This window comes from Leopardus geoffroyi, chromosome B1 (assembly GCF_018350155.1).
Source record: "Leopardus geoffroyi isolate Oge1 chromosome B1, O.geoffroyi_Oge1_pat1.0, whole genome shotgun sequence".
Taxonomy (NCBI): Eukaryota; Metazoa; Chordata; class Mammalia; order Carnivora; family Felidae; genus Leopardus; species Leopardus geoffroyi.
This window is the reverse complement of record NC_059327.1, coordinates 143,671,412-143,690,210: the sequence shown is the minus strand read 5'-3', so window position 1 is coordinate 143,690,210 and position 18,799 is coordinate 143,671,412. Positions and strand designations below refer to the sequence as shown.

At 41.9% G+C, this 18,799-nt stretch overlaps 1 protein-coding gene across 1 annotated transcript in view; it reads right to left on the bottom strand.

Annotated features, from left to right (window-relative positions):
* Positions 1-18,799, bottom strand: part of SCARB2 (scavenger receptor class B member 2) — a 77,552-nt gene that overhangs the window by 46,757 nt on the left and 11,996 nt on the right. Inside the window, exon 2 of the mRNA XM_045473700.1 lies at positions 7,462-7,619. Within this exon, the coding sequence (XP_045329656.1) occupies positions 7,462-7,619 (158 nt within the window). The remainder of the gene's footprint in view (positions 1-7,461; positions 7,620-18,799) is intronic.

The following is an 18,799-nucleotide window of genomic DNA, read 5'->3' as shown; positions in this document are numbered from 1 at the left end:
TCTGTTTCTATCTCGGAACAAACAAAAAGGTGTATCAGAGAAGAGCTTGAGTCAGGTTTAGAAAAAGAGATAAGTATTCTCTTATAATGAGACAATAACCCTGGCATTTCTGAGTTTTCTATCAGCTCTTTAATATTAAAAAAAAATGTATATAGCTGGGCTTGAAGATGAGTAAAGAACCAAAGGGCTAATAAGACACAATTAGAAAGTTTAAACAAAGTTCCTACCTTTGCTAAATTGTAAGGAAGGAACTGATCAGATTCCTAAGAATTTAAATGTAAAACAAGAGAAGTACAAGAAAATAGACTTGAATATCAAACCTTTGAAGGAAACAGGACTTTTTAAGCTCAGAAATGATAGCAAAGTTCAGAAAATAGATTTGACTACACATAAATTTAAAAATTAAAAAGGCACACAATAGAAAAACAGTTGCCACAAATGTGATGAAGAGTTAATATCATTATTAAAAGTTTACAGAGTGGCACGAACACACCGGAACCCAGATAGGCAGCAGACAAAAGATAAGAGCTAAGAGTGTGGAAATACAATTTGCTGGCAAACATGGGGAGAAGAGTCAACCCACGTGGTAACCAAAAGATGAAATGAGAGCTCATCTACACATCCAAGACAAGGGAAATGATTAAGTAAAGTGCTATAATATATTCCCTCTAGCTCCTGAAGATTACCATCATTAAAATGTTTTTGTGTAAAGACTGAACCCAACATGGTGAGTTAACAAATGCTTGACTGTTCTACTCTAAGGAAACCCTGTTAAATCAGATTGATTTAGGAGCTTGTTTTGCAGAAGTTGACTCATTACCAATAAGAGTAGCTGAGACTGGAGGAAATGGGGAAGAATTCTTGTGGTTGGGCCAAAGGGATCAGGAGTGAACGAAAGTAACCTCTGTGATGGCACACCCCAAGATCTCCCCTCCACACACTTACCATGCTTCCTCTGCCATTTAGTGAACATGTATCCCAATGAGGAGACAACGATTCCTGAATGTGCACACATGCTCCAAAAGGAAGAAAGACACCTCCCTTCACCCTATTTCCAACCAGCATATTCTATTCAAGTATATACCCCATGACGTTCTGACCCCGCATCCTTAAATACATGCAACCACAACCCTTTGGGGAGGGGGATTTGAGACCTGCCCTCCCCTTGACTCTTCATTTGGATGCCTCTCCGATAAACCCTTTCCTTGCTGCACATTCCAAGTATCAGTGACTGGCTTTCCTGCATGTTGGGCATATGGACTTGGGTTGAATTACAAGACAAAGACATAATATGGGGAAATACCTATAAGGTAATATTAAGTGAGTAGAATATACATATTATGTATATGTTGATGCATATCATACATAGGTATATAGAATTTGATAACCATGTAAAATTAAACCCATCCATGGAAAAATGGCTGAGAAGATACCCAGTAAAATAGAAGCACTGGTTATCTCTGAGATAGTGAAAACATGGATGGTAGCAGTTTGTCTTACTTTACTTCATTTTCAAGTTTATCTTTACTGCTTATATATGTTATTTTTATAATAATGTGAAACCAAATAAAGGTAACCTAATTTAAAATAAAGTCGGGAGTCCAGAAGAGGGAGCTCACACACCCTACCAACTTGCCCTCGGTAGCAGACAGAAACCAAAAAAACTTCTTGTCCAGCAATGAGCTCGGCCAGTAAGAAAATACAAGACAGCAATAAGAAACCATCATGACCCTGAACTCTCATTTTCCCTCCAACGGACGTCCTTTCAAAACAGCCCCTCCCAGTTCCTACTTTTCTCTATAAAGTAACTTTCCTCTGTTTTGAACTCAAGACTTGCCTATGGTTTGCTATAGCTTGCATGTCCTGAACTGCAATTCCTCTGCTATTCCTGAATAAACCCATTTTATAACTGGTTGTTTTACTTTTAGGGTCAACAATATAAAATACAGATTATGCTTTTAAAGGTAATGCTGCATATGATATTGTATAGATTGATTGTTTTATAATCCAGTACTACTTAATGGTCAAGGAATAACTAAAAACAAAGCAACACTTATGAGATATTTATCCCTAATGTCTCTTCCTTTACTATTAAAGCAATAATATGAGCCTAAAAAAGAAATTAATCCAAACTGCAAAACCAAGAAACTCAAATAGGAGATATTTAGCAGGATATTGTAAATTTAGCAAGTATGTCTTAGAAATATGAAAGTTCATTGAAAGAGCCTTTGGACAAGTTAATTTTTCTTTTTAATTTTCGATGTGTTCATTAGTAGGCAAAAAAGAAAAATAAACCTGACAAAATGAAAAGAATCTCAAAAAGGCTGCAGAAGCCAGTGAATATCATACACTGGATACACATTTTAGGCAAATATGTCGGTAAGCAACAGAACCATGAGGCAGATTAGCTCCTTGCTGACAGGTCTGTTTCAGGGCTGCTCAACCCACGCTTTATACCCATGTAAATAACACACTACATTCCTTAAACCAGACTGACTGGTTTTTATCTACTTCGCAGAACTGCCATCATCTTTTTCCAAAAACATGAATATTCTCGAGTCACCCATAAGTGAACCTCTGGGGAAACGTGCCACTGTGAACTGTATGTCAAATTACTCAGGGCCTCCACAGCTCAGTGTGGCCTTGCCCTCATCCTCTTCTGGGACATTTCCCACCACCAAGACCATTCCACACTCACCTGCAGGACTGGAGGCCAGTGCGCCTTCCCCTTCCGGCCCCAGGCCCCTTCGCACACAATCAAGGCAGGTGACTCAGTTGGGAGGGAACCCATGGAACTATCAAGCACTGGGGCAGGAGTTACTGGAGTATTCTATCTTTCTTGTGTAAACAATAGCATAATTAAATCACAAGTGATAGAAATCAGATCCATTAGATGACTACAAAAGGCTCACTAGAAGAGCCGTAAGTGCTACTAAAAAGCCATGTTTTTCTGCAAACTCCAGCTTAGGACCCACTCAACCCTGAGAAGAACGCCCAGCAGTTTGCACGGCACATGCGAGCATCTGTTCCTAAACCAAGCCATTCATTTCCAAGACCCTGTTCCTCTTTCTTGAACCTATCCTTGCCTCCTGGGCTTCCATGATTAAGTCCTGTGGTCCCAGCTGAGCTACCTGCATTCTGTGGATTTGAACAATTTCTCCTCTTGCGTCCTAAGGATTTAAGCCATGGCTGAGGATGTTCCATTCACTTGTTTCACAAATATTCACCAGGCACGGGATTTGCTGAGAGGAAAGACTTGGTTTCTGCCCCTCCTGGAGCTTTCAGTACATTGGGAAGAAAGACAAATATGTAACCAATTGTTAAAATGCATTTAGTCACTTTGTAACAGACACATATACCAGGGAGAGCTCATCCATAGTCTCAGGAAGCAGCACCAAAGAGCTGAGAGAAGTGGTAGGGAATTCATTCTTGACTGAGGGAACTGCACATAATGGCACAGCAGTGTGTCTGGGCACTTACAAACAACTGGAATACAGTTAGAACTGTGCTGTCCAATATGGTAGCCTCCAGCCACATGTGGCCGTTACACACTCAAAACGTGGCTAGTCCAAGATTAGATGTGCTACACATTACTAAGACTTAACGTGGGGGGAAAGAAAAGAATATAAATGATCTCATTAATAATTCTGGACATTGATTACATGTTGAAATGACACCGTTTGGGATCGCATTGGGGTAAATGAAATATTAAAATTAATTTCACCCTTTTAAAATGTGACTGCTAGAAAATTTTCTATTACCTATGTGGCCTATAGTAAATTTCTGCTGGACAGCTCTGGTTAGAGTATAAAATCCGAGGTCGAGAGTGCCAAAACATTAAGTTAAAATTAAAACACAACAAAGAAGCTAGACATACACAAGGAGCCAGATTGCTCAGGCCTGATACCTCATACAGGAAGAGTCACTAGGACCCTGACTGAGTAGGGAAGGGAAGGGAATACCAGGCTTTCCTTTGGGAAATCACCTCGGCAGTGGAATCGAAGAGTGACCAGGGCAGGGAGAAAAACCAGAGGAAGGCAAACTCAGGAGCAAATATGAAACAATCAATGAGTGACCAACCTGCCTTCCAAACTACTGGATCTGCTCTCAGGGTTCTTGATCTTCCCTGTGGCGGTCTGGTAAAGTCTATCGACCCTTTCTCAGATAATTGTTTTTACATACGGAGAACAAAATTCTCGGGATCATAAAGGAAACCAATTGCTGAAAATACAGGTATCATTTAAAAAATCTGTGATATGGTAACATACCATGCTTCTTTATTGATACTTTTAATAAGATGCAGCAGCAAGTCTAACAATTACTGTAATTTTGAAGTATTTATGAAAATGAACGGTATCTTGAGCAACAGCTATCATGAGACGCAACAATATCTGTGTTTCCGTTCCTGATGAAGCCATGGGTACTGCTTACGCCACTGTGGTTTGTTGCCTACATTTATACTCAAAGGAAATTCTAAATTTTAGTGAGGGGTTAGTGAAAATAAATTATAATTTTTTTCCTACCCAAGTCACGGACCACTTTGAATTCTATCCATGGACCCCTTAGGAATCTGTGCATCCTGGGTTACGAACCCCCCTATAAGATGTTCCTGAGCTTTTCTCACAAGTAATTCTTGGTCCCTCTAAAATGGGAACATGGGGGCGCCTGGGTGGTTCAGTGGGTTAAGCGTCCAACTCTTGGCTTCGGCTCAGGTCATGATCTCACAGTTCGTGAGTTCAAGCCCCTCACCAGGCTCTGCGCTGTGACAGCACAGAGCCTGCTTGGGATTCTCTTTCTCTCTTTCTCTCTCTCTCTCTCTCTCTGCCCCTCTTGCTCTCTCTCTCTCTCTCTCTCTCTCTCTCAAAATAAATAACCTTAAAAAAAAAATAAAATGGGAACATGGAGGGAGTATGGTAACAATCAGAGACTGTTTTACTTCTAGGATTTATTTGTCCCCATGACCACACTTACAACAGCATATTAAGCTAGCAGACACAAGGCCCAGAAGACATTTTAATGGAGTATTGGGTTTCTTTGGGTGCAGTGTGATGAGAATGCATGTCTTTTTCTCAGATGAGGATAATGAGCATAGGAACAGGTCCAGGAGACCCAGAGGGAAAATCGTTAGGATTTTCTTTAGTTCTCAGGTGAGTTCATTCTTACACGGAGGCAGTTTCCCCCTGACCTGAAAAAAATTGGTGAAAAAATAAAAAAGCAAAAAGACAAATACTGAATGGTTCCATTCATATGAGGCATCTAAGGCAGTGAAATTCATAGAAACAAAGTTGAATGGTGGTTCCTAGGGATTGGGACACAGGGGGAGGGGAGTTATTTAAAGGGTACAGAGTTCCAGTTTTGCAAGACGAAAAGTTCGAGAAATTTGTTGCACAACAGTGTAAAAATATACGCAACTCTACTGAACTGCACACTTATGATGCATTTATATTATTTTCTTTTAATCACAATAAAAAATGGTGAAAATTGCAAAACGATAAAACAGATAAACAGGACACTCAGATCCTATCTCTAGCACAACTGCCAATTATCCCCAGGCAGGACAGCCTGAAACACGACCTGCTCTACCCAGCACACCGTTTCTTTAGGTATTTTTTTTTTTTCAACGTTTTTTATTTATTTTTGGGACAGAGAGAGACAGAGCATGAATGGGGGAGGGGCAGAGAGAGCGGGAGACACAGAATTGGAAACAGGCTCCAGGCTCCGAGCCATCAGCCCAGAACCGGACGCGGGGCTCGAACTCACGGACCGCGAGATCGTGACCTGGCTGAAGTCGGACGCTTAACCGACTGCGCCACCCAGGCGCCCCTTCTTTAGGTATTGAACCCATACAAAAACATTTTTAAAGTGAGGACCCAAGTATTTATTTAAGATTCCTCTTTAAAAATTCTATTTATTTATTTATTTATTTATTTATTTATTTATTTATTTATTTAAAAGAGAGACAGCATGCACGTGTGAGAGGGGGAGAGGGGCAGAGGGAGAGGGAGAGGGAGACAGAGAAATTTAAGCACACTCCACACTCCGCGCAGAAACCAACTCAGGGCTTGATCTCATAACCATGAGATCACAACCGGAGCCCAAATCAAGAGTCAGATGCTTAACCTACGGAACCACCCAGGTGCCCACCCTCCCTTTTTTTCTTAACTTAAAATTCCTTTATATGACAAGTTCATCGTCATCCGTTACAAATCAGGATATTGATTTATACAGACTAAGACAATCCGCAAAGACTAATAATCGTATCAAACACTTACTTAGCACTAATTATGTGCTAGGCATTAATCTAAGCACTTTAACAATACTGACTCATTGGCTCATTTAACCCTGATAACAATCCTGTGGTGGATGTCCTATTTTTATCTCCAGATGAGGAAAACACTAGTAAGTGGCTGCTGTGAGTCAAAACAGGCATTCGACTCCAGAGCTAGACCATGAGCACCTGAGGCAGGGACCAAGATTTTTATCTCTGAATTCTTGCACAGGGAGTAGCACTGATTCATAATATAAATTAGTCAGCAACCATTTATTGAGCAATAGATTACAACAGAATTTTGAGGCATTTTTTTTTTTACCATTTAGCAGTTCCACACAAAAAAAGATCTTGCTATCTGCTGCCTCCATTATTTTAAAAATTTATTATTATTATTTTTTTTAGTAATTTCTACACCCAACATGCGGCTCTAACTCATAACCCCGAGATCAAGAGTCACATGCCCCACTTACTGAGTCAGCCAGGCACCCCCCTCTACTATTTTTTCTTAAATGTGGTAAGGAGAAACTTTGTTGGAAAGATTATTGAGGGGGGCGGGGACGTGGGGGAGAGGGGTATTGCAACAATAGGGAAAATGCTCTAACCCTAAGATCCCAGAGTACTTCCCCCTATTAACCTTCTAAAATATGATTAAAGTAGTTCTCCTACTTCCCCAGTGTTTGGAGCTCGTGGTCACTGCCAAAGACTCTAACCCACCCTGACAGTTGGTTATCTCATACCCAGGACCAGTGGGGAAAGGAATGAATAAGACACAAGAAAGGCCTGTCTACAGACCAACCACGAGTTCTAGAACCTGGTCTAAAATTGTACGTGGGGGAGGGAGACAGACAAAGGCCTTAAAAGTCATCAAAGAGAATCAAGGGACAACCTTAAAAGGGTTGGGGATAGGGAATAGCTCTTCATGGCTCAATAACCACCTTCTGCCAGCTCAGGAGGAAGCATCTGCATTTCTAAACTAACAGGCTGAGAGTGGCCCTAGTCCATAAAGTCACTCTCTATTGAGGTGTCATAGTCATGTGCCAAATATCAGCAGCATTCAGACAAATTTAACCAAAACCTGCACTCCCCACCCAGCACACAGAGGAGGCTCGTGGGAAGAGATGTGGACTCAGGCCACAGTGGAGCCACTCCATATTTCTGGTTGGTATGGCAGGGATGTGGTCAGGACTCACCTGTAGGTATATGGCCCCACTTCTTCTAACCGGGGAGTCTCCCCTCTGAGGATCTCCTCTGGATTGGTGACATTGAAGAAATAGAACTGGGCATACACAGGCAGAGGGGGCTTCTTCCAGGAATCAAAGGTCTCGGAACCATTCCTTAATACAATATTCTGGGGAAGAAAACCAAAAGGAGATTGTGTGAGGCAGTTGGCTTTGAACATAGAGGCAGAGAGAGGGTCACTCCCTGCTCTGACCTCCTGGCTCACTTATTTTCATAGGCATTCAACTGTAGTCCCTTAGAAGGAGGGCCATGTCTTAGGTCAATATGAAGCCCACAGCCCTATGAAGCCATTAAAGGTCTTCAATAAATATTTGGGGCAAAGGAAAGGTGGTAGCCATAGCTCATAGGTAGAAATGGTGTTAGCAAAACCAAGGTCATAGGTTGAGTACCCAAAAGTCCCACTGACTTTGTTATGAAGATTCCACTGACTATACACTGCTGTGGAAGGTAGCTTGCCCATATGGTACAACAAGGCAATAGGACCAAGAAGGCTGGATTTGATTCTTTCAGGTGATGTAGAACCATACCCATCCTTACCACCTCCACCAGTAGGGGCTTTATGTGAATTTTCTCATTCAATCCCTAGCAAACCCCTGTTTTAAAGATTAGGAAGCTGAGCTTTACTGATGTTAACTGCTTAGAGTTTCTTATCTACAATCCTTCGTGCGTTTCCCACCATTACCATGTGTTATGGGCCCCCTCCCAAATTCATAAATTGAAATACTAACGCCTAGTACCTCAGAATGTGACTGCATTTGGAAATAGAGTCTTTAAAGAGAAATTTCAGGTTAAATGGGGTCATGAGGGTGGGCTGTAATCAATATAACTGATGTCCTTATAAGAAGAAGAGATTAGGACTAAATACAAAGGAGAGACCATGTGGAGATACAGGAAGAAGACAACACCTACAAGTCAAGGAGAGAGGCCTCCAAAGAATCAACCTTACTGATGCCTTCATCTCAGACTTCTAGCACCCAGAACTGGGAGACAATGAACTTGTGCTGTTCAAGTCACCCAGTCTGTGGTATCTGTTACAGAAACCCTAGCAACCTAATAAACCTTGGCTCCCTATGGGAGGAGTAGTCTTCTCCACCCTATTGACTTCAGGCTTGGCCAAGTGACTTGATTTGACCAATGAAATGTGGGTGGGATGGGAATACCCAAATTTTGAGCTAAGGCCTTAAAAGGCATGGCAAGTTTCCACTAACCACCCTTTGCCAAGAGAAAAGCATGCTTCAGGTAGTTGTTGATCCTTCACCTAAAATGGTGATGTGTTGACCAGACATGAAACCTGGAGTCCAGCCCAGTTCAGCTGGGCCAGCCAACCTCAAACTACAGCCATGGGGCACACCAAGAGTGTGAAATAAATGTCACTGTTACAAGACACTGAGATTTGAAAATTGTCTGTTATGGAGCACTGCAACAGAAGCCTGATTAATACAGCCGCCAAGGCTAAGAGGCAGAAACCTACTGTTAGTAGGTTGAGGTCCTAACAGTCCTCAACTTGTTAATGGAGGAAAATCAGCATTTTTTTACAGTAAAAATTATTGAAGTACACAAGAAAGATAAAGGGACAGACTGAGAATAAACAGCCTGAAATATGAACAGTCATTAACTCTTGAATGTTGGGAATCTGGACCACTGTTATTTTCTCCTTGATGAATTTTGGTATTTTCCAAATTTTTTTATAACCACTAAGAAATTGATATTGAAAACAATTTTTAAAGAAGATCAAAAGAGGAAAATGAGATCAAATGACACAGACAATGCAAGGCCAGCAGTGAAAAAATAAGACTAGACTGCAAGAGAAGCATTCTCTGAGGTCACCTCTGGCAGTGAGGCTTTGAGTGACAACAGACAAAGGGACTGGCTTCAAAACATGTTAGATACCACATGCTAAAATGTACTGTGACACAGCACACAAAAGAATGTCAATTTTAGTTTTTTATTTTATTTTTAAAATTGTTATTATTTAAAAGAAAAAATTTAATGTTCATTTATTTTTGAGAGAGACAGAGACAGAGCATGAGCGGGGGAGGGGCAGAGAGAGAGGGAGACACAGAATCGGAAGCAGGCTCCAGGCTCCGAGCTGTCAGCACAGAGCCTGATGCGGAGCTAAACGCACAAACCGTGAGATCGTGACCTGAGCCCAAGTCTACGCTTAACCGACTGAGCCACCCCGGCACCCCCAGAATGACAAATTTTATTAGTCCAGGCCACAATTTAATAGAAGGAATGTTGCAAGGAAACTTAGTTATATTGCTCTATTATAAATAGAAAATATCTTGTGGTGCTTGGGTGGCTCAGTCGGTTCACTGTCCAATTCTTGGTATCGGCTCAGGTCATGATCTCATGGTGTGTGAGTTGGAGCCCTTCATTAGGCTCTACACGGACAGTGCAGAGCCTGCTTGGGATTCTCTCTCTTCTCTCTCTCTGTCCCTCCCCTGCTCCTGGTCTCTCCTTCTCAAAAAAAAAAAAAAAAAAAATCTCAATAATCTCTGCAGGACAAAACAAAGTGGCTCTAGGATAAATGAATGCAGAAAACCTAAGCTCATCAAAGCAAAGCTGGTGATCTGGAGGGCTGAAAGTAAATGTACATCCATGAGTTGGCCATGCCATGGAACTGGAGATTATTTGTGGTTTGGCATCCATTGAAAATGTCTAATCATCAGATTTCTACTCAAACAACACATTATTGAAATATTTTTGGCCTTTACTACCAGTACTGATTTGCTGAGAAGAGATCAGCTTGACGAGACAGAAAAATTTAAAGACAAACCATGAAACTCCTATCCTCCAACTTCCCGGATTCAGCTCGGACTCTCCTTGGAGAAGCCCTCGCCACCTGCCCTGAATGCACTGATCTTCCTCTGCCCAGCACCTGAGCAGCTGAATCAGTCACTTCAGGCAATTTTTTATTTTTTTTTTTTTAATTTTTTTTTTCAACGTTTATTCATTTTTGGGACAGAGAGAGACAGAGCATGAACGGGGGAGGGGCAGAGAGAAAGAGGGAGACACAGAATCAGAAACAGGCTCCAGGCTCTAAGCCATCAGCCCAGAGCCTGATGCGGGGCTCGAACTCACGGACCGCGAGATTGTGACCTGGCTGAAGTCGGACGCCTAACCGACTGCGCCACCCAGGCGCCCCCAGGCAATTTTTTAAAATGCTTGTGGTCTTTTATCTTATCTCCTAAACCGGAGTCCTAGTTATCTGAAGAGTCAGGCTCAGAGAGCTAGAGAACACCAGAACTGAAAAGGGTGCTGAGGTCGAGAAGGGGTGACATGGGGGTTCTGGAAGGGTAAGGGGGTGTGCGGAAGCTCATTCAGCTCCTTAATGTCAGAGCTAGGTCTGGAATCCTGGGTGGCTCTTCTCTACCTTCCAACCCTACTTCTGCGTATAACATTAAAAAAAAACAAAAATAAAAAACCAACAGGTATAAATATACTACCCATTTTAGTTATACAAGATATACAGTAGAGTTTCTCCACCATAAAATACACATATAGCTTCCAGAAAGAGCTTAGTAACATGAATTTAACCTACCCAAAACTAATATGTTAACTACGAGAAATCTAACATACAAACAATTTATTTCTCTTCTAGAGGATAGATATTTTTTAAGTTGTCTGGCTTCATTAAATAAGGACCTCTTTTTCTTGCCCATACATTTCCAGAATAGGGCAAGGCAATAATGTCCTCTCCTCTGTGAATTCCTTGAGTAATACCCCTTTAACTGGATGGATCATCTCTTCCTTTGAACCCCAAAACACATTACATAGGAATTTCATAGGAAAAAAGGGGCCAGGTCAGAAAACATCTTGTAAAAATTGAAGTTAACAGGAATCAACATGAAGCAGGCCATATCAGCAAGCAAAAATGGGAAGGGAAGTGTGTCTATTCAATATGGTCATGTATGAAGTTAACTGTTAGCTTTTTAAAATAGAAGGTGCTAACCTACAAAAATGGGTCCTTTTTTTCCCCCTTTAGTCTTCCCCACAGTGTCTAGAACGGTGCAGTTCTTGAAGAAACATTAGTTCAATCAACAAAATATAGTTCTAGAAAACTTAGACACCAGCTTCCATCATCTTTACTTATAAAAGGCTAGGTGAGAAGAACTTGCTAGGAGGCAATCAGAGGGGCGCAGAAGGGGTGGAGAGGGGTGCAGAGGGGTACCAGGAGGCAATTGCCCGCATTTGACAAGTGGTCAAATGCAAAGTCACAAGTGTTACAAGTGCCAAGCCTCGTAACAGCAGCTCTGTAGCTACAAATCCAAAGAGCCTTTAAAGTATACCAGAGGAAGTGGTTGTCACATTCAGATACCAGAAAGCAATAGTGTTGTTAGAATCACATAATCATGAGAGATCTAATCCCTATCAGTTTGTGTATCTTCTCAGTAATCCAGTACCCTAAAGAGCTAAGTACAGCCAGTTCCTTTTGTGGGTGGAAAGAAAAAAAATCTGTGTCCTTCCATGACCCCCCTTTCCTAAAACCTATTTAAACCAGTGCTATACCCATGGTGGTTCTTGGAAAGGATAGAACTATGAATGCAAGTCCTCAAAACACTATGTATGTGCTAGGCATGGTCAGAGATATCCATCAACACAGATATGGTTTCTGCATGCCAGGAGCTTGGCCTCCACTTAGGGGAGCATTGACACACACATGCAACTTAACTGACAGCATGAAGTAGCACGTGATACATGGCCAGTGAGTATACCAGACAACAGTCTCGCGAGTGTTCACATAGTGGATTCTATGACCTGAGACGGAGAATGGCAGTCCTTAAAGTGAGCCGGGGAGAAAAAATAAAAATTTAGCAAGCAGAGGGAGGTCATAGACACCTTATGGACAGCCAGAGTTGATTCAACTATCCTTCCTCCCTGCCTGTTCCGTGTCCATCTCTCCTGGAATCCTCCGCTTAATCAGAAAGATAGTGAATGTGGAGAATGAGAAAATAAAACATACAGAGCGGGGACAGTGTTAGGTGTGACTGCATATGGTTTTATAAGGAGTAGAGAGACTCATTTAGAGAGGTAGGTTGGGGTCACAGGAGCCTAGATTTCATCTGATATACAATGGGGAGCCATGGAAGATTTCTGAGCTGCAGAGCATTATCGAGAGCCAGGCACAATATTGCCCTTTATCTCATGTAATCTCCCTTAATAGCCTACAAAGTGAAAATCATTTCCCCTGTTTTTACACTTCTGGAGACCAAAGCTCAAAGGTTAGGGGAATGCCTAAGGTTTGCTAGTAGGAGATGGAGTCAGCCTCCCACCCCAGGACTCACTCTAAACCTGAGCTCCCGGTAATGTTGAATTTTACCAGAGCCTAGTGCTCCTGGAAAGCAGTAAATGGTTCAGGAACCTACCCCCTTTTTGTGTTCCAAGAAATGGCTTCCTGCAAAGAAACACTCTTCCATAGGACTTAGCTAAGATTCCCCTCACTGTTTATCCCTAGACAAGGCCAGACTCAGACCCTCCACATTCCCAGTTTTTGCCTCATTATTGATTAGTTGAATCACAGGTTCCCACTGATCAATAGGAACAAAATGCCTATTAATGTACAGCATGCTGACTATGGCTAATAATACTTTATTGTATGCTTGAAATTTGCTAAGAGAATAGATCTCAAGTGTTCTCACCACACACACACACACACACACACACACACTAAGTGAGGTGATAGGATATGTTAATTAGTATTATAATAATCATTTCACAATGCATACATTATTCAAAACATCATATAGTACACCTTAAATGTATACAGTTAAAATTTCTTGAGTATAGTTGACACACAATGTTACATTAGTTTCAGGTGTACAACATAGTGATTCAATAAGTTTATACATAATGCTATCTTCACAAGTGTAGCTACCATCTGTCACCATACAACACTATTACAATATCACTGACTATCTTCCCTCTGCTTTTTATTGCCATGATTTATTCCCATGGCTTATTCATTCCTAACTGGAAGTCAGTATTTCCCACTCCCCTTCACTCATTTTGCTTTCTAACACCAAATACAAAAATCAACTCAGAATGGATTAAAGACCTTAATTGTGAGACCTAAAACCATATAAATCTTAGAAGAGAACACAGGCAACAATTTCTCTGACATCAGCCAAAGCAACATTTTTTTCTAGATATGTCTCCTCAGGCAAGGGAAACAAAAGCAAAAATAAACTATTGAGACTACACCAAGATTAAAAGCTTCTGCACAGCTAAGGAAACCGCAATAGAACAAAAAAGGCAACCTACTGAATAGGAGAAGATATTTGCAAGATATCTGATAGGAGGTTAGTATCCAAAATATATAAACAATTTACACAACTTACACAACTCATACTTGTCATGGTTTACTTGTCAACCATACCTCAATAAGGTGAGGGAAAAATGCTTGTGAATCAAATTTGGTTAAGTTTCTCTCCTTCCCAGCCTTGTTACTCTCCTTCTCAGATGGGAAAAGATCTCCCAAATGCACATCTCCTGCCTCCTACTGCACTAGTCCTTTCAAATAGTCTTTCTTTACCTAGGCTGCATTTGTTTTTTAATGTGGCAATAATTATTGTGCCATGCTGCCTATTTTGCGTTGACACAGGCAAGAGGTGTTTTAGAAGGTTACATGGGCACAAATGGGAATGAGGGCTTGGCTAGGATGATTGTAAGGATTAAATGAGATTTCAGCAGAGAGCTTATCTCAGGCCACCTCAAAATGCTCAATGAATGGTAACTGTGATCCTGATTATTGCCATCTTGAGTGGGGATGGGAGGGTTCCACGTCTTGATTTAAAACAAAAAAGGAGGGGCACCTGGGTGGCTCAGTCAGTGAAGAGTCTGACTTGGGCTCAGGTCATGATCTCGCAGTTCGCGGGTTCGAGCCCCATGTCAGGCTCTGTGCTGTCGGCATGGAACCAACTTGGGATCCTCTGTCCCCCCCCCCGCCCCTCCCCTGCTTGAGTGTGCACTCTCTCAGAAATAAACATTTAAAAAATGAGAAAATGAAAAAAATAAAAAAAGTTTAACAAAAAAAGAATAAATTAATTAAAAAAGGAATCATGTCACTCCCATTAATCTGCTGAATGTTAAAAAATGAAAGAGAAAAGAAACCACGCAGGAAGTCTTTAGTCATGATCCTCTCTTCCAGCGCTATCTTTAATTCGGTTTAGGCTGAGACAACAAGGAATTAGCATAAAATCAGAAATAACCAAAATGTCAAACGGAAAAGAATGGTTTAGTAAATTATGATAATTCACCGGTTGGAGTAGAAAGCAACCATTAAAATTAGGAAGACTATACAGAAATAAGAAACATGCTCATGATCTATGCTAAACGGAAAAAGACAATGTGTGGACAAGACTAGCAGATAAAATTCAAACATGAAAATGTCAGTGCGGTAAAATACAGTTAATTTTAAAATTTCAATATTTTAATTACCGTCAAAATCTCAAAACATCCACACTAAACATCTAATCGCACACATCTCTATGGGACGGGATTACAAGGCGTCTTCCATTCTCTCTGTTACGTTTTTCTGCATTGGGATTTTTTACAACAGAAATAAAATACTTCTGGAAGCAGAAAAAATAATTATTCCCTTATTTTTTTTTTTAATGAAAATCTGAGAAACTCAGATTCTATAAAATGTCATTAATAGGCCCCAAGGGAAAGGAGGCGTGGATCCACAGAGAACCTACTTCATCTAGCCTCTCCCTCTGTCCTTGCAAAACAAAGGCGAAGCTGATGCCTCATCAGCTGTGGTCAGGGCTCCCACAAAAGCTCCAAGAGCCGCCATCCCCCACACTCAGCCTCACAGTGTTTCTTTCCCTATTATTGCCAGGATGGCTGATTTAGCACACTGTATTCCTTGCTAACTTATCCTGACAAGCACCCAGTGTGTGAAGACTTTCAGAGTGAGAAAGGGCTCGTGATCTCATTTATTTATTAAAGTAAAGAAAATCACCTCAGAATTATGAACCTCAAAAGAGCCAGCATGAATTGACACATGGGTTAACTCCCTGAGTTTATCTTCTTTGGTTTGCATCCAGCTCTTAGGCAACCAAAAATCCAAAGACAAGAAGAAGAGTTTCCAGAAAGGAGGGCACAATCCTTTCCAGAAAAGAGGGTAAAACTGGCTGTTTTTATAACAGTCTGACTTGAACTTGTTCCTCCAAATCTCAAGTCGACTAAGGCAGTTTTGAGATAGAAATAAACATTTAGTACACGGGAGTCCTTAACTAAACAAAGCAAATACAAAGCCTAACAATGAAAGCGATCCTTGACAGCCTGCCAGACTCACGCTGATGGCAGATTCTGTTTCGACCTGGGGTTCTCCTCACCATCTGTGTCTTGCCTCCACTCCTATCCCCATCACCCCCCCTCTCCCTGGCCACTCTCAGCTGAGTCCACACTCAAGCCAGGTCTCACACCACCTTTAATTCCTTTCAAATCTTGCCCTCAAGAGTGTTGGCTTTTCCTGTACCTTTAACGTGTCTCTTTTTGTCCACTCCATTGCTAGGTGTGTGTCAAGGAATCCCTGCAAGTCCCACAGTGGGCTGCATGTTGTGTGTGTGTGTCTGTATACGCAGACCAAGTAGAGAAGGAGGAGGCAAATGGAAGAGCAGAGGGAAGTTCACACACACAGCTGCTCCAAAACAGTTGCGACTTTATCGTTACCTTCTTCATTTTTATCTTCTTCCCTGACATTCAGCTCGGGTACCATTACCACCATGGCCAGCTACTATTTACTGGATCTCTAGGAGTCAGGGGGCTGTGCTAGAGCTTTATGCCATCATCTAAGCCTTACGCTAACCCTACAAGACAAGAATTCCCATTTTTCAGACAAGGAAATGGTGGCACTGGCTATCCCAAGTTCACGGAGCCAGTAAGTCAAGTCCAGGTCTGTGGGTCTCCAAAGCCCAGGGTTGTGTCACAAAGTACTTTAATTCATAGGTGATACATGCTGAAGGATTCAGGAACAAAGCATTGTGATGTCTGCAACTTACATTCAAATAATTTAAGAAAGAGTATATCAGAGAGAGATGAAGTAAATATGGCAAGATGTCAACAACTGATACACTGAAGTGAATCAAAATATGGCATGACACATACTCACTAAAATATTATTCATTGCTTATCTGAAATTGAAATTTGACTAGGCATCCTGTATTTTACCCAGCAGCCCTACCTCAGGGAGACAGTGAAACTATGGAGAGGCCCTCACGTAGACTCTGAGACGTTTCTGGGGAGTCAGGCCTTCCCTCTGGAGGAAAGGAAACTAGGGCAGCTGTGCGAAGTCATGTAAACTCCCGGGGCTGGAACAGACAGTGAGGGACTGAGGAAGGGGGAGCTGAGCTCCTTGTGTCCAGGTAGCTTCTCCACCGTTCATGCTAAGAGCCCCCCAAAAGCACCTTAACCTCCTGCTCTAGAATGGTCCAGACGGGGGCTTCATTTTGACCTTATGCTTCTAGTTTCTACACCAGATCCTCAGGGCATTCAACTGTATACTCCCGGGAGCTTGCTCTGCAAAGGAAGAACTCAGAAACCAACAAGTAATAACCTTAACCTCAAGCCTGGAGAATGTTTGGCACAAGAAGTCATTAATTCTGCCCAATGCAACAAACCAGTTCCCCTGGTCATGAGGAGCCCTTTGCACAATTTAGACATAAAGCTGTGGCTTGGGAACAACTGCTCTTCCTCACTGACGATTTTGCTGGGGCTGTGACAGTTACCAGGCAAACCCTGTAATCAACTGAGTTTTCCAGTTACGCTAAACATCAACGTAAGGTCCTAAGCCAGTTTTACAATGTGACTTTGGATATTGCTTATAAATTTTAGCCAAGTAGAACATGATGAATTTTTTTTTTACGCATAGTATTGTAGTACTACTACCTAAAGAAATATTGGAAGGATTATTGAGTTGTGTGGTGAATCTGTAGTCTCAACAACCAAATTAATCATTTAAACTGAAAAACTTATTTTCAGCTAATTAGCCAATATGTATATATGGAGAGATTTCTTTCTTTTTAAAATGTTTTTAAGTTTATTTATTTATTTTTGAGGGGTGGGGGGCAGAGAGAGAGAGAGAATCTAAAGCAGGCTGTATGCCATCAGCGTGGAGTGCAACACAGGGCTCAAACCTACGAACCATGAGATCATGACCTGAGCTGAAATCTAAGAGTTGGATGCATAACCGACTGACCACCCAGGTGCCCCCATATGGAGAGATTTCTACGTGACCAACAGACACAGGCCCTGTTCTCACAAAGAAATTTAGCTAAGGACACAAAATTGGCATGCATGAAGCAGTTAGTGGACAATTATGTGCAAGGCCCAGTAATTCAGCCCAAAGAAGGGCTTCTGCCTGAAATTATTTGGATCATCTCTATTGTATGGACCCATCCTAAAATCCCCACCTGGACATCCCACAGGCTGCTGAAAGTCGATGTGACCAGAAGTGGATTTATGATTTTTCTCCCCTAACCAATCCTAAATCCTACTGATCTTACCTCCTCCTCTTTGCCATTTCTACTCTTGATCCCATAGGTGGTCTGGACTGCAGCAATACTGTGGATGGTCTCTTCTCCAGGTTCCTTTCAAGTCTGTTCTCCACCTCAGCCTCCAGAGAGTTCTATCAAAAGCGCCTAGGGGCGCCTGGGTGGCGCAGTCGGTTGGGCGTCCGACTTCAGCCAGGTCACGATCTCGCGGTCCGTGAGTTCGAGCCCCGCGTCGGGCTCTGGGCTGATGGCTCAGAGCCTGGAGCCTGTTTCCGAGATTCTGTGTCTCCCTCTCTCTCTGCCCCTCCCCCGTTCATGCTCTGTCTCTCTCTGTCCCAAAAATAAATAAACGTTGAAAAAAAAAATTAAAAAAAAAAAAAAAAAAGCGCCTATGGGAGCACTCTCCCCACTGCTCGCAGGATAAAGTCTGAGGTCCTTGACCTGCTGCACTAAGCCCTGCCATGATCTGATGCAGCTCATCACCTGCCATCATCTGTCGTTCCCTGGTAGGCATTTTTTTACATCAGCAAGACTCAACCGCCCACCATTCCCCAGGTACAAGCTGCGTTAGCTGTGAGTGAGAGCTGACAAGACATGATAAGGCCAAAAGACACAATACTTCCAAGCCAGCCTGATAGAGATCTTTCAGGAAGGCAACACTGAGGGGCTTGTTGAACTGGCTGTCCTGGCATAAACTACTTCCAAATGATAATAAACACTGAGGGAACTGCATTAGGCTTGGATGGGAATAAGTAATACTTTTAAGGAAACTTTCAGGACTCAAGAAGGC